At 41.9% G+C, this 15,193-nt stretch overlaps 1 protein-coding gene across 4 annotated transcripts in view; it reads left to right on the forward strand.

Moving 5' to 3' along the window:
• Nucleotides 1-15,193, forward strand: part of wwp1 (WW domain containing E3 ubiquitin protein ligase 1) — a 180,632-nt gene that overhangs the window by 62,968 nt on the left and 102,471 nt on the right. For 2 of the 4 annotated variants that reach the window (XM_080194350.1, XM_080194351.1), the window contains exons 1-2: nucleotides 1,742-1,762; nucleotides 13,931-14,009. In XM_080194350.1, the coding sequence (XP_080050476.1) occupies nucleotides 1,757-1,762; nucleotides 13,931-14,009 (85 nt within the window). In that variant the 5' untranslated portion in view covers nucleotides 1,742-1,756. Of the gene's footprint in view, nucleotides 1-1,741; nucleotides 1,763-13,930; nucleotides 14,010-15,193 lie in introns of those variants that run through there. The other 2 variants (XM_080194352.1, XM_080194353.1) reach the window with 1 other exon arrangement.

The following is a 15,193-nucleotide window of genomic DNA, read 5'->3' on the forward strand; positions in this document are numbered from 1 at the left end:
GTGTTGAAGGCTGAGCCGCAGTCAATAAGTAGGAGTCTGGCATGAGTGTCTTTGTTATCCAAGTGTTCCAGGGTTGAGTGTAGGGCCAGGGAGATGGTGTCAGCTGTGGACTTGTTGTGGCGATAGGCAAACTGTAGGGGATCCAGGCAATCTGATTTGGTTAGATGCCAGATTTGTAATGACACTGAAACTGCTTAGCACATGTCTCAGCACTGCAGCCACTTTATTTGTTGAGGCTTGTCGCCTTTGCTAATGATCCAAGTAGGATCATCCACCTGGTGGTATTGACTGAAATGTTCGGTTCTGCAAACATTGATGATGGGATGTTCAGTAAATTGTTTAATTATCTGCCCCTATTCATGAATGGAGGTGGTGGCCTTCAGAGCTTTGAACTGATCCATTGGTTGCATGATCACTTAGCTGTGCCTAAAGTGTATTACTTCCACTGTGTAGCATTATATGCTTCTTTATTGCAACTTCATCAGGTTAGCATCTCATTTTCAGGTGCTGTTCCCCTCCTCATTAAACCAGACTTGATTTTGATGGAGGAGAGAGCATGAGATTACAGGTTATAGTGGAATTCACTTGTGTTGCTTTTTATGTCTTGCATGTCCTCTTGATGGCCACTTTTGAGCTGGTAGATCTGTTCTCAATTTATCTCACTTAGCAGTGTGGAGGTGCCACATGATGTGTGCTATGAACTAAGCAATGTTTAACATTACAGGGAGCTTGCAGAAATGATTTGTTTTTCAGCAGGATATCCTATTAACGTATGTACAAGGATCAGTTTTTGTCATGACTTTAAATGTTAGGAAAAATAACCTTAGTGTGAAATAGACTACATATGTCAACTGGAAAGTGTTTCAGGCTATTTTTGATTTGTGACTACTTGCCTTTTTTTTCTTGACTTTTCAACATCTTAAGATTGTTCTCGGCCTTTTGGCTAAGATCAAGTGTAGTATTGACATGCTGTGCTTGGTTGAAGTCATTAGGTTACGTTTTAGCTTCATTTGAAGCAATTTTTACAAGCTGCATTTTGGCCTTTTGGCTCAGATGCAAATGAGATCAAGTCTTAGAGGAGGAGCTATGCCTACTGTAATCAGCTTGGGTCGGGAATGTCTCAATTTGTTGAGACTCTGAATTGGACTTGATTTGATTGAATTGGAATAAAAACAAACAAAAAAGATTGTTGTAAAATATTCTGTCTTGTTGAAAGGTGATGTGGAGATGCCGGCGTTGGACTGGGGTAAACACAGTAAGAAGTCTGACAGCACCAGGTTTAAGTCCAACCGATTTATTGGTACTCTCCATTCACCTGACGAAGAGGGAAACCTCGAAAGCTTGTGAGTTTACAATCAAATAAATCGGTTGGACTTAAACCTGGTGTTGTCAGACTTCTTAACTTGTTGAAAAGTGGACATGAAGAGAATGAAGAAGGATAATACTGCATTAGATTTTGTTGCAATCTCAATTGTAAGAAGAGTAGTGGATTGTCACAGTAGCTTCCTGAGACCTGGGTGTGTACAATTTTGTTTTACAGCATTTACAGAACCAAAGATTAACAATGTTACTGGATACTTGACCTAAATTCTGGAGTCCAGAAAGAAAGATGATAATGCCCGACTGGTACAGGACTTTTTCAGAAAGTAATCAAAAACTTACATTCATAAATTGTGAGCACGATCTTACCTGCCATTCATGCCACACTCCCGCTACAGCGAGTTGAAGAATTTGGTGGCCAGCCAAATCTCCATGAATGGTGGTAAGATTCTGCACTAAGTTTTTGCTTTGCTTTATAATTGAATCCAATAACACTGATTTACAAAGGGACTGAGGAATTTATGATAATTCTGTACCAATATAATATGGAATTATTCAAATACTTAATTCACTATGTTGTTAAAGTGTTGTAAAGTTATGTCGTTGAATTTTTATAGAACTTTGTTAACAGCTACAAGGGCCACCAATCTCCAAAATCTTTGTGGAAGCTACTTCCATGATGGTTTATAAATATGGGATATTAATATCAATGCAGTGTAAACTAGAATACAGCAATTTCAATGATTTTTACATTAATATTATACAAAATACAATGTATTTTGGCAATGTAGTCATCACTCCCTAAATAAGCAAGTAGCTAATTAACAGGCCTCTGGCAATGTCACTGGTGAGCTATCTAGAAGGATATAAGCAGGAGCAACAGATGTTGTTTACTGTTCACCCTAACCTCTTATTTGAAATACCCTCAGTGAGAATTTGGGCTTACTAACACTCATTTTCCGAGTGCTATGGGTTCTTTCAGGGATTCAAATTGTACACTTGTGACACAAAGTGTGCTGAATACTATCTTGGTAAAGTTATTGCTGAAGCAGTTAATGTCTACTGGAAATATGTGGAGTAGTCAGATCATGAGGTCAACGAAAGTGCAATACTGATTTGTTGTGTTGCGACCGTTTTAGAGCTCCATGCTCTAGCCAATGTCCCCGCTCAACTTTGCTGAGCTGAACACTTGTTCAGTGGTATTCAAGGCTGTTATCCTGGGATCTTTACCTATATGCAGGTTAGTTGCTAGTTGATTTCTTCTCACCTTTGCTACAGTTCACCATGGTTTTGGTATTTTCTGCACTTATTTCAAGTATCAGAAGCCTACAGGCATTGAAGCACTTTTGCTGACGTCAAGGATTCAATTGTTCACAAACATGCAGTGCCTCTTGGACTTGAGCATTTCTGAGAGAATGAGCAGAGGCCTTGCAGAACAGGACAAACTTACAGAAGGAGGTGAAGGGCATGCAGCAAACAACCATTTTTTTTAGCATGTGCAGTAATCACCAATCCAGGCAATTGGTTCCACAGTGGCTAAATGGAGGTCTCTAAGCCCTTTGCTTATTTTTGTCAGGGGGTAGTTTTCATTGATTGGGATGTACCACTGCTGCAGTCCAGGTTCCCTGCAAGGCTTTCCTTGTGCTGATTTGCCACACAAAGGACTTGGCCTATGCGGAAATGGTTGAGGACTGCCCAGTGATGGCGTGGTAGATTGAAGCTGGGTAGGTGGGTGGGCGGACTATGGGATCTGTGACAAGAAAGTAGTTTTTAATGGTGGCATGTTGGTTCCATTTCTGCTGCCGTAGGGCCTCTGCTGTTATTTCTTGGCAAGGTGATCTTAGCCACGCAGGCTGCCACAGGAGAAGGCAAGCAGCAGGTGGATTATGGTCCTTGTGTTGCAACAGGCATGTAAAGCTTCTCCAGAAGCTGTTTGCAACCTCCCTCCTTATGTGAAGGTACAGGATGTTGATCAAGACTGACAGCCATAGGTATTGGGTTGATCAGAGGGTACTTGAGATGATGTGCATCATCAGATGGCCATTTCCAACCAGGATGTTCAGAGCATCTGAACTCAGAGATCACCAATTTTTTGAGATGCTGCAGGTCACGAAGGAGGTCATCACTGATGTCAGCTAACTGCCGCAGCCAATCCGACCTCAGAGCAGCACAAGGACTACATTATCGTTGGTTGTGAAGAGAATGTGGTGATGAACATTTTGGTGTTTGATTCCTTCCTAGTGGTTCAGATATTAACATTTGCAGTTTGCAGCTTATTTTTGCATTAGTCACTAAAGCTTTCTATTAAAAGAAACATGAAATTTACATAAAGGGCCGGAAATATTGATTCTTTTTCTCTGCATTGATGTTGCCTAACCTGCTGAACATTTTTCATTACTTTTTAATTATAGGTTATTTAAGCTTTTCCAATATCATGCAGATGGCATTGACTGCACATATGTTGCTTTGCAGGCATTGCATGACAAATCTGCCATGAGCTGGGACCAAAAGAGATTCCACTCCCTTAACTTATAGCTAGTATGTGACTATTATTGCACCTCGCAGGTCAACACCTTACATCCTGGCATCGGTTATGGCAACTTCATTCTATGGCATTGTGCAGTGCTGGCTATAAAATCAAAGAATGGCTACTGGGTGACTGAACTGGTCTTGAGGTTTGTGGTGGTATGTTGCAAAATCTTGTGATCATGGGGAGAATAACACTTGGTATCACCTTTTGGGCAAGAAAATGAGGAGTGGTACCAAAGAGAGGAGTAGCATGCAAAAGAATGGAAGTGACAGAGGAAGGAAAGAGGCAACAAGGAAGCCCCTTTTTGCCTTGCTGTATATTAAGAACTAATTCAAGGGTGGTACGGGAAGCTGCAACCCTAAGTTTCTGTTCAACAGTCCAATATTGCTTAACTTCTATAGGTAGTAAATTTCTGGCTGACAGTCACCAGTGAGGGTATAGGCAGCATTGTAAAGGTAGGAGCTGCCAGCCTGAGAGGGAGCAGCAGCTTCTGCTTCTTAATTTATTCATAGCTATTCATCCAGGATCTGCCTCAGAAATGCTAGTAATGTGTTGGAGGCGAGATTGCTGATTGTTGTGAGACTTTACAAATTCTGTATCCACAGCCATGATGATGGAAATCTGACCTTGCATGACTGCAAGCTGACTTGGCATGACTTCAGTTTGAGTCTCCGGTGCAATAGTCAGACTTTTGATGGCGGTTTCATGCACAGCAAACTGAAACATTGGCTATCAGAAGCTATAACCATTATGTTTGGAAGAACCAATCAATAAGTACTGTGGCAACAAGAACAGATCAGAGGCTGGAAACTCTGCAAGGCGTAACTCACCTGACTCCCCAAAACGTGTCCACCATCCATACCACAGAAGTCAGCCATGTGACAGAATGTTTTCCATTTGCCTGGATGAGTACAGCTCCAACAAATACTCCAAGAAGCTCACTGTTATCTAGGACAAAGCTTGATACCTCATCCACCACTTTAAACATTGACTGCCTCTACCACTGATGCACAGTGGCAATAATGTGTGCATTCTACAAAATGCACTACTATAGTTGAAATCTTCTAACATTTGTAATGATCCCTGTTGAGACCAATAACTTTTAAAAAAGCAGCAAGATTTACTGTTTTAAATCCTTTACCGCAACATCAATGCAACAAATATCTATTTATCTATTTTAGGGGTAAAATCTAGTTCTGGAAAGATTGTTCTTGAGAAGGTGAGGTAACTAAAATGCTGAGCTTTAAAGATAGCCAGAACACCTAAAAGAAAATGATAGGTCAGAACAGTACTCTTGTTTGCATAATAGAGCCAAAATAGAAGAGAAAGAGAGCAATGAAACAGCATGTGGGCTTACTTAGCTAGAGAACAGGAGAAGTGATGTCTATACTGCTTGCAAAAAAGTGCAGTCCAGAGATATGAGTTGTTTTGTAAGTTGAAGTGAAATTGTAAAAACATTTAGTGAACCCTGAAGGACTGCATTATTATGGAGATGGGTGATGCTTAAGAGGGTTCTCAGGTTTCAGTTTATCCAAGTGTTGTGTAGTGGGGCAGAGCCTCCATGCATGAAATGTACAACTGTTACCAGGCGGTAGGCATTTGGTGCTTAGAAAAGCCCTGGGAGCTGTTTGGTGGAGATGAAAGTTGCAGTTTGGTTTGCAGCTTACAGTGAAGTCCTGGGAGCAGTTCTTTGCAGTTATAAGCTCAAAGAAGTCCCAAAGAGCTGAGAAGGAGGTAGAACATCCATGGTCCTTTGCTGGAGTAGGTTATGGCTCAGAAGAAGCCCTGGGAACTATTTCTAATTCAGTGCAACCAGGAGACTGGAGTTGTAATAAATCTGAGCAATACAGCTTAGTGAAGCTAGAAGACTGTGAAAGAGTTTAAATTGTGCCAATAATTAGAGGCAGGATTACAGCTTTGTGAATCCAGTGGAACGGAGTCTTAGGAGAAGAGATTGAACTATTGGGAGGTGCGCAGTCATTCAGAGGGTCTGAGTCAGGGCAGCTTTTGAGAGAATTCAGAGGCTGATCTTCCAGAGTGAGCAGTTGAAATCCCTCTTGAGACAGAGTTTTAGTGGTCACTGAAGTCTGGGTGGGTTTCTGAGAAATCTGTGGGGGCTGTCTTGGTTGCATCTGCAATTTTCTCCATGAACTAATAACACAACTGAAAACACCACATTTATATGTTAACAGCATATTCTTAGCAGAAATACAGCCTTGTCACTTGTATCCAAAATCCTGCCAGCTATTGAACAGGTTCTCTTTTCCCACTGCACCAGAATGAGTCTTTCAGTGCCTCTTAAGAGTCCCTATAATCAAAGCCACCACCAATGTCAAGACAAGCTCTGTTAACTCCTTAGTTTTTAAATCTCTGCAAGTTATATCAAAGAAGACATTCATTCTCATCTACCTGAAAAAACAGGCTTGGTGGTTAACAAAAACAGTCTCTCCCTTGGCTTGGCACAGCAGCTGTTTTTGGTCTTCCTCTTCAGATTTGAGAACGAGTCTGTATCCACAAAAAGACAGCTGTCCTCTTTTGCACGAAGGTGTGAAAATTGGCAACTGAGTCATAACCGTTTCAATCTGGATTTCCATCTCCACAACAACTAAATCACCTGGGCCTGTTAATGGGCAGATTTCGACATGAAATTATCATCCCCGTTCAGGGGAATTCAAATTAAAAGAGACCATTTAAAACACAACAATCTTATAAATATGTCTTACATTCGTAATACACTGCCCTACAACAAAATCAATTTTCTCCTTTGCTAAATTAATTATCTCTCATCCTGTAATCATCTCTCTGTTTTTATTCTGTTGCTCTTAACCTCTTCCATCACTTTTCTCTCCATCTATACAGTTATCCTTGATTGTAGCACCAGGGAATGAGATTCTTAATGTGAATGTCCAAATTTCATTCAATGCTGTTGGTAGAATTGATGGCTAAAACAGTCAACCAATATGCAGAGGAACAGGGTGAATTGTTTAAAGTTTATTTATTAGTGTTACATGTAGGCTTACATTAACACTGCAATGAAATTACTGTGGAAATCTCCTAGTTGCCACAGACTGGTGCCTGTTTGGGTACACTGAGGGAGAATGTAGCATAGCCAGTGCATCTAACCATTACGTTTTTCAGACTGTGGGAGGAAATGGGAGCACCCAGAGGAAACCCACGCAGACAAGGGGAGAACATGCAGATTCTGCACGGTGACCCAAGCTGGGAATTGAACCTGGGCCGTTGGCACTGTGAGGCAGCAGTGCTGATCACTCTGCCACCATGCCGCCCTTGATAGCACTGAATGGGTGTGGTATGTAAGAAGTACTGGAAGGGAGCTCAGGAAACTGGTGGTATGAGAGAGCAGAAGATGTTCCACTATAATCCATTATATGTGGTATAACTCTCCTAATTTTTCAAAGTAGCATTTCTTAGGGGTAAGACCTCTTGCTTGGGTGAAGAAAAACTTGCATTAATATAGTACCTTTGACAACATCCCAAAGCATTTTATATCCAATAGAGTACTTTTAATGTGCAGTCCTTGTTGTAATATAGGAAATGTGGCAGCCCATTTGCATGCTGCGTGTTGCCATGAACAGAAATGTGATAATCTGTTAATGTGCTGTTGATTGCAGGATTCATATTGACCAGGACACCAGAGTTCACTTCCTTCTCATTTTGATAATAGAGACGTAGGATTTTTTTATATCTACCTGAAAGAACAGGCTTGGTTTAATATCTGGCTCAAAAAATGATCGACTGCGTGGACTGCTGCAAGTAATCAAAGTCACTTCCACAGACTTTCCCCCTCCTGTTGCCTCTACGTTGAGGACACAAGCAACCAGGTCACAGAAACACTATTGCTTGAAGATTCCCCCCCAATTATACATTATTTTGATTTGCATATATATCCATGTTTCTGGATCAGTAATTTGAAATTACGTAACACTATTGCAGGAGCACAGTTACCAGGAGGAATCAGGTGGTTTAAAAGGAGACCCAGGGGAATACAGTGGCTTCTGTTTTTTCAAATAAATAATCCTGTTTTAAACATGTAAGCAGTAATTGTCATTTAAACGTTATAAAATGGGTAGCTACAGTCTGGAATGAACTTCCTGAAGGGATGGTAGAGATGTGTTCAACCAAGGTATTCAAAACAGATGTCATTGAGCCTCTTGACTGTTGTGGCTGCATAGCTCTTTGAGAGTCAACTGTGGCTCAGACAGCAGCAAGCTTGCTTGTAAGACAAAAGATTGTGGGTTCAAGTTATATTCCAGACCTTGAGCAGAAAAACCAGCACTCCTACCATAAAACTCAATGTCAACGACCCTCCTGTACATCGTACTATGCATGATCTACAGTGTGCATTGCTGCTACTAATCAAAGTCACTTCGACAGACTCCTTTTGCTTCTACCGTTGAGGACACAAGCAACCAAATCACATATTATTGCTTGAAGATTCCCCTCCAAGTCATGCATTATTTTGATTTGTACATATATCCGAGCTTCTGGATCAGTAGTTTGAAATTACACAACACTATTGTAGGAGCACAGTTACCAGAGGGAATCAGGTAGTTTATTGGAGACCCATCACCATCTCAGGGCAGTTAGGGCAGGGTTGCAACTGTGGCCTCATTGATGTTGCTTATTTTCCAAGAGTTTTTAAAATTCTCCAGTAATTTGCAATTTGTCCATCAGGCTACCAACACCTTAAGTTATGTCACTGAAGAAAAATGGGTCGAATTATTCGGGGATTTTGTGATTGGGGACACTAGCACTTTTAGATGCACAGTTAAGTAATCATAGAATCCCTACAGCGCAGAAGAGGCCATTCGCCCCATCAAGTCTGCAGTAACTCTCTAACACAAATGAGGGGCCACCATCATACTGAACAGAAAGGATTACTGCAAAGAAGTGTACCAACAACTGAACACAAGGAACATTACAGACAGTTACCTGCAGATCTGACCAAAGAACACACCCGTCAACTCAAGAGACTGATCATGACCTTTGATCCAGACCTTCAGAGCACCAACCGTGCTCTCATCCCACGATTCCCTGCATTGGAGATCTCTACTGCCTCCCGAAGATACACAAGGCAAATACACCCGGCCGTCCCATCATATCAAGCAATGGGACCCTGTGTGAGAACCTCTTCGGCTACGTCGAGGGCACCCTGAAATCCATTGTACAAAGAACCCCCAGCTTCTGTCTTGACACTATGGACTTCCTACAGAAACTCAGCACTCATGGATCAGTTGAACCAGGAACACTCCTTGTCACAATGATGTCTTGGCACTCTACACCTGTATCCCTCATGATGACAGCATTGCTGCAACTGCCTCAGTTCTCAACGCCAACAACTGCCAATCTCCAGATGCAATTCTACAACTCATCCGCTTCATCCTGGACCACAACGTCTTCACCCTCAACAACCAATTGTTCGTCCAGACATACAAAACAGGCTTGGGGACCAAATTCAGCCTCGATATGCCAACTATCTTTATGCACAGGTTTGAACAAGACCTCTTCACTGCACAGGACCTTTCACCAATGCTATACACTAAATACATCAATGAAATTTTCTTTGTTTGGACTCACGGTGAACAATCATTGAAACAACTATATAATGACACCCCACCATCAGATTCACCATGAATTACTCTCTGGAATTGGTTGCATTCTTGGACACATGTAACACCATCGAGGATGGTCACCTCAGCACTTCACTGTACTGCAAGCCCACGGATAACCTCGCAATGCTCCGCTTCTCCAGCTTCCACCCTAAACACGTTAAAGAAGCCATCCCCTACAGATAAGCCCTCCGTATACACAGGGTCTTCTCAGATGAGGAGACAGACACCTCCAGAAGCCGAAAGATGCCCTCATAAGAACAGAATATAGTGCTTGACTCATCGATCAACAGTTCCAACACGCCACAGCAAACAACCGCACCGACCCCCTCAGAAGACAAACACAAGACACGGAGGACAGAGTACCCTTTTGTCGTCAGTACTTTCCCGGAGTGGAGAAGCTATGACATGTCATTTGACGAAGATGAACATCTCGCCAAGGCAATCTCCACATCCCCGCTCCTTGCCTTCAAACAACTGCACGACCTTAAACAGCCGCAGCTGGAGTACTGTGTGCAGTTTTGGGCGCCGCACCTGCGCAAGGATATTTTGGCCCTGGAGGGAGTGCAGAGGAGGTTTACTAAGCTGATACCGGACTTGAGGGGATTGAGCTATGAGGAGAGGCTGAATAAACTAGGCTTGTACTCGTTAGAGTTTAGAAGAATGAGGGGAGATCTCATTGAGACGTATAAGATGATGAATGGGATGGATAGGATAGAGGTGGAGAGACTCTTCCCGCTCAAAAAAGACAGTAGGACTAGGGGGCACAGCCTCAAGATAAAGGGGAGGCGGTTTAGAACGGAGTTGAGGAGGAACTTCTTCACTCAAAGGGTGGTGAATCTCTGGAATTCTCTGCCCGTTGAAGTGGTGGAGGCTGCCTCGCTAAATATTTTTAAGAAGCAGGTTGATGGGTTCTTGATAAGAGAGGGGATTAAGGGTTATGGGGAGAGGGCGGGAAAGTGGAACTGAGCCACAACAGATCAGCCATGATCTTATTGAATGGCGGGGCAGGCTCGAAGGGCTAGATGGCCTACTCCTGCTCCTATTTCTTATGTTCTTATTTGTCTGCAACAAACCACTCAGCCTTCAGGAGAACAGTGATCATGATGCCACACAACCCTACCACAACAACCTCTGCAAGACATTCATTGTCGGATCATTGACACAGATGCCATCATCTCATGTGAGAATACCATCCACCAAGTACATGGTACACACCCTTGCAACTTGGCAAACGTTGTCTAACTGATACGCTGCAGGAAAGGATGTCTGAGGCATGGGGAGACATTGGGGAGACCATATAAACACTATGATAACGGATGAATGAATGCTGCTCAACAATCACCAGGCAAGAGTGTTCCCTTTCTAGTTGGGGAACACTTCAGCAGTCATGGGCATTCAGCCTTTGATCTTCGGGTATGCGTTCTCCAAAGCGGCCTTCATGACACACAATGCAGAATCGCTGAGCAGAAACTGATAGCCAAGCTCAATAAACGTGAGGACAGCCTCAACCGGGATCTTGGGTTCACGTCACACTATCTGTGACCCCCATGACTTGCCTGGCCTTGCAAAATCTGGCTGGCTGGAGACAATACACACCTCTTTAACCTGCGCTTGGCCCTCTCTCCACTCACACATTGTCTGTAACTTTAAGACTTGATTATCTGTAAAGACTTGCATTCCAACCATTATGTTGTAAATTGGGTTTGTGTCTATATATGCCTTGTTTGTGAACACAGCTCTTCACTCATCTGGTGAAGGAGCCTGAAACTCCGAAAGCCAAATAAACCTATTGGACTTTAACCTGGTGATGTGAGACTTCTTACAGAGAATCTTATTCAGGCCCCCTCCCCCACCCTATCTCTGTAACCCCATTTATTTACCCTGCTAATTCCGCCAACCTACACATCTTTTAGACACTAAGGAGCAACTTTGCATGGTCGGTTCACCTAACCTGCACATCTTTGGGCTGTGGGAGGAAACCAGAGCACCCAGAGGAAACCCATGCAGATATGGAGAAAACATACAAACTCCACACAGACAGCCACCCAAAGCCGGAATTGAACCTAGGTCCCCAGCGCTGTGAGGCAGCAGTGCTAATCACCATATTGCAGTAGCTCTTGTCTTCGTTTTTATCATCCCTTTCGTACCTGTTTGTGAATTCTGCTGATGTAAGGACTATTAATGTCCACAGGATCCATGGAAAGCTGTGCCCATGTTTCTTATTTACTGTATTATAAATAGCAAAGACTGAAGCAAATATAAATAGCAAAGACTGAAACAAACAGTATCTTTATAAGTGGAAACTTAACAAGAAGCTTCCTGAAAAAATAAACACCTTGATGTAACAAGTAGAATGATTTGAGATATTACCCCCACTCTGCATGTAACAAATAAATGTTAGTAAATTGTTTGGGAGTTGGAAGTAGATTTGGATATTAACTGGAGTGACATGATTTTGCATCAGAGACTAACTGCTTCATAGAGATGTTGCGTTGCTTGCTTTGGCAGAAATGAAAATAAAAATATGTGTAATTTGTCTACGTGCGTTTGTGTGTCTTAGTTGTACCTATGTGCGAAGATTTCAAAAATAACTTCTGTTTTAACCTTGGATAAAGAAAATTCTGTTTGAACCTGCATTACGTTAAAAAGTTCACAGAGCTTACATTTGTTAAATTAACATGCTACATAAGTTACGGTCATGCAACATATTCAACAAAGTTGCTCAATATGTAGCAATAGTTTATATTGACTAGTGAGGCTGTTATGACAGCCTGTAACAAGCATTTAATCTTTCACTTGTATGCCATATTACAGATTAGGAGGATTCATTTCATGGATAGATATAGGAGAATACAGTGGCTTCTATTTTTTCAAGTAAATCATGTTTTAAATATGTGAGCAGTAGTTCTCATTTAAATGTTATAAAATGAGTGGTTGGAGTGTGGAACAAACTTCCTGAAAGGTTGCCAAAGACAGGTTCAACCAGCATTTTCAAAATAGATAAAAGAAAATTACTGTCAATTCTGTAATCTGAATGCTGGAAAATCTCAGCATCTGTGGAGAGAAAACAATGTTTTGAGTCTGGATGACTGTTTGTCAGCTCTGACAAAGAGTCGTCAGACTCAAAATGTTAGTTCTGTTCTTTCGTCAAAGATGCTTTTTTTTTGTTTTTTTTTTGTTCTTTGTTCTTTAACAAATGCTGTCAGACCTGCTGAGATTTTCCAGCATTTTCTGTCTTTGTATTCAAAAGAAATAATGTAGAAGATTGTGGGGATTAAGCAGGGGAGTCGGATTAGAACATAAGAACATAAGAAATAGGAGCAGGAGTAGGCCATCTAGCCCTTCGAGCCTGCCCCGCCATTCAATAAGATCATGGCTGATCTGTTGTGGCTCAGTTCCACTTTCCCACCCTCTCCCCATAACCCTTAATCCCCTCTCTTATCAAGAACCCATCAACCCGCTTCTTAAAAATATTTAGCGAGGCAGCCTCCACCACTTCAACGGGCAGAGAATTCCAGAGATTCACCACCCTTTGAGTGAAGAAGTTCCTCCTCAACTCCGTTCTAAACCGCCTCCCCTTTATCTTGAGGCTGTGCCCCCTAGTCCTACTGTCTTTTTTGAGCGGGAAGAGTCTCTCCACCTCTATCCTATCCATCCCATTCATCATCTTATACGTCTCAATGAGATCTCCCCTCATTCTTCTAAACTCTAACGAGTACAAGCCTAGTTTATTCAGCCTCTCCTCATAGCTCAATCCCCTCAACTCCGGTATCAGCCTAGTAAACCTCCTCTGCACTCCCTCCAGGGCCAAAATATCCTTGCGCAGGTGCGGCGCCCAAAACTGCACACAGTACTCCAGCTGCGGCCTCACCAATGCCCTATACAGCTGCAGCAAGACCTCCCTACTTTTATATTCAATCCCCCTCGCTATGAAGGCCAGCATCCCATTCGCCTTCCTGACCACCTGCTGCACCTGCAAGCTGGGTTTTTGCGACTCATGCACAAGGACCCCGAGGTCCCTCTGCACCGTCGCCTGCTGCAGTTTTTCGCCACGTAAGTAATAGTCCTTCCTACCATTCTTCCTACCAAAGTGGACCACCTCACACTTGCCAACATTAAATTCCATTTGGTAGAACGCTCTTTCAGTGAGTCAGTGCCGATCCAATGGACGAAATGGCCTCCATCTACACAGTAAAGATTGTGTTTTTTTTATATAAGGAGTAGGGCAATAAATGCTAGCCTTGCCAGCATCACCTCAAGAACAAATAAAAAAAAAGGTTGCTATATTTTCTACATTTAAACAGTTGACAATGTTTCAAAAGTACTTCATTGACAAGAGGAAAAATGCTCTGAGAAAGGCAACAACTGACTTGGTAGATATGATGTTTTCGATAATTGTGCTAGGTACATGACTGAACTTGTAATGTTTAATTTTCTTTCTTTGTAGGCTAACATCGCAGCCTATGACATGGCCACAGCTTGTTCAAGTAACAGTCAAAATGGAAGGTCACAGTTGCATGTAACTGGTATGTATTTTTTAAATTCCTTGAAAATAATGCTTGAAACTGCATAGCAACTTTCTATAAAGAAAATAAATAATCTCTGATTATATGCTCACAGGTGATCTTGAATTTACAGTACAGGTGTGACATTTACAAACGCATGAACAAGGAGAAGGAGTAGGCCGTTCAACCACTCGAACCTACTCACGATATTATAAGATCGTAGCAGATCTGATAGTAACCTCAAAACTGCACTCTGCTTACATCTGATAACCTGATCACCCCCATGCTTACCAAGAATCTATCCACCTCTGCCTTTAAAAAAACACAAAGACTCTGCTTCCACCACAGAGTTCCAAAGAATCACCACTCTTTGAGTGAAAAAAATTCACCACATCTCCATTTTAAATGGATAACTCTTTATTTTTAAACAATGACACCACAAGATAAAACATTCTTTTTGCATCTACCCTGTCAAGACCCCTCAGGATTTTGTTTTAGTCAAGTAGCCTCTTACTACTTTAAACGCCAGCAGATATAAACCTATCAGTCCTATCAGTCCTATCTTTCCTCATAAGACAACCACCCATTCCAGGTATTAGCTTAGTAAATCTTCTCTGAACTGCTTTCAATGCATTTGCATTTTTCCTTAAATAAGATGATCAATTTACACAGTGCTTCATAGGATACTATGCACCTGTAAGGAGAAATGACATGCATATAGTGTCAGTAAGGGGATGGGAATTGGAATCATCAGAGAGGAAATATAAGGTGTGCAAAAAATTGCGAAGGATCAGTAAGATTAGAGTAAGAACAATAAGTTATTAGATGGAATCAGAGTAAAAGGGAATGCAGTAAGCTCTTAATTATGTTTGCAGTGCAGGTATGGAAAATGTAGGCTGTGGGAAATAAGGTCGAGAGCTGCAGGCAAAGATAGCAAAATGGCGATCTGCGTCAAAATAGAGTAAGACTACATATTTAATATTCCTGGATACAAGGTTTACTGGAAAAATTGGGAAGAAGAAAATAGTGTGGCATTGATTAAGAAGAATGTTATAGTGCTTGTGAGAGAGGATGCCCTCAAAGAGTTAAGGACAGAATCTATTTGGTTAACATTAAGAACCTGTAGGGATATTATTGCACCTGTGAGTGTATTCTGTCAATGACCAACAAGTAGGGTTAAATTTGCAAGGAAATCACAGAGATAG

Source organism: Carcharhinus amblyrhynchos, chromosome 8, assembly GCF_965287045.1.
Source record: "Carcharhinus amblyrhynchos chromosome 8, sCarAmb.v2.hapA, whole genome shotgun sequence".
In the NCBI taxonomy this organism is placed as follows: Eukaryota; Metazoa; Chordata; class Chondrichthyes; order Carcharhiniformes; family Carcharhinidae; genus Carcharhinus; species Carcharhinus amblyrhynchos.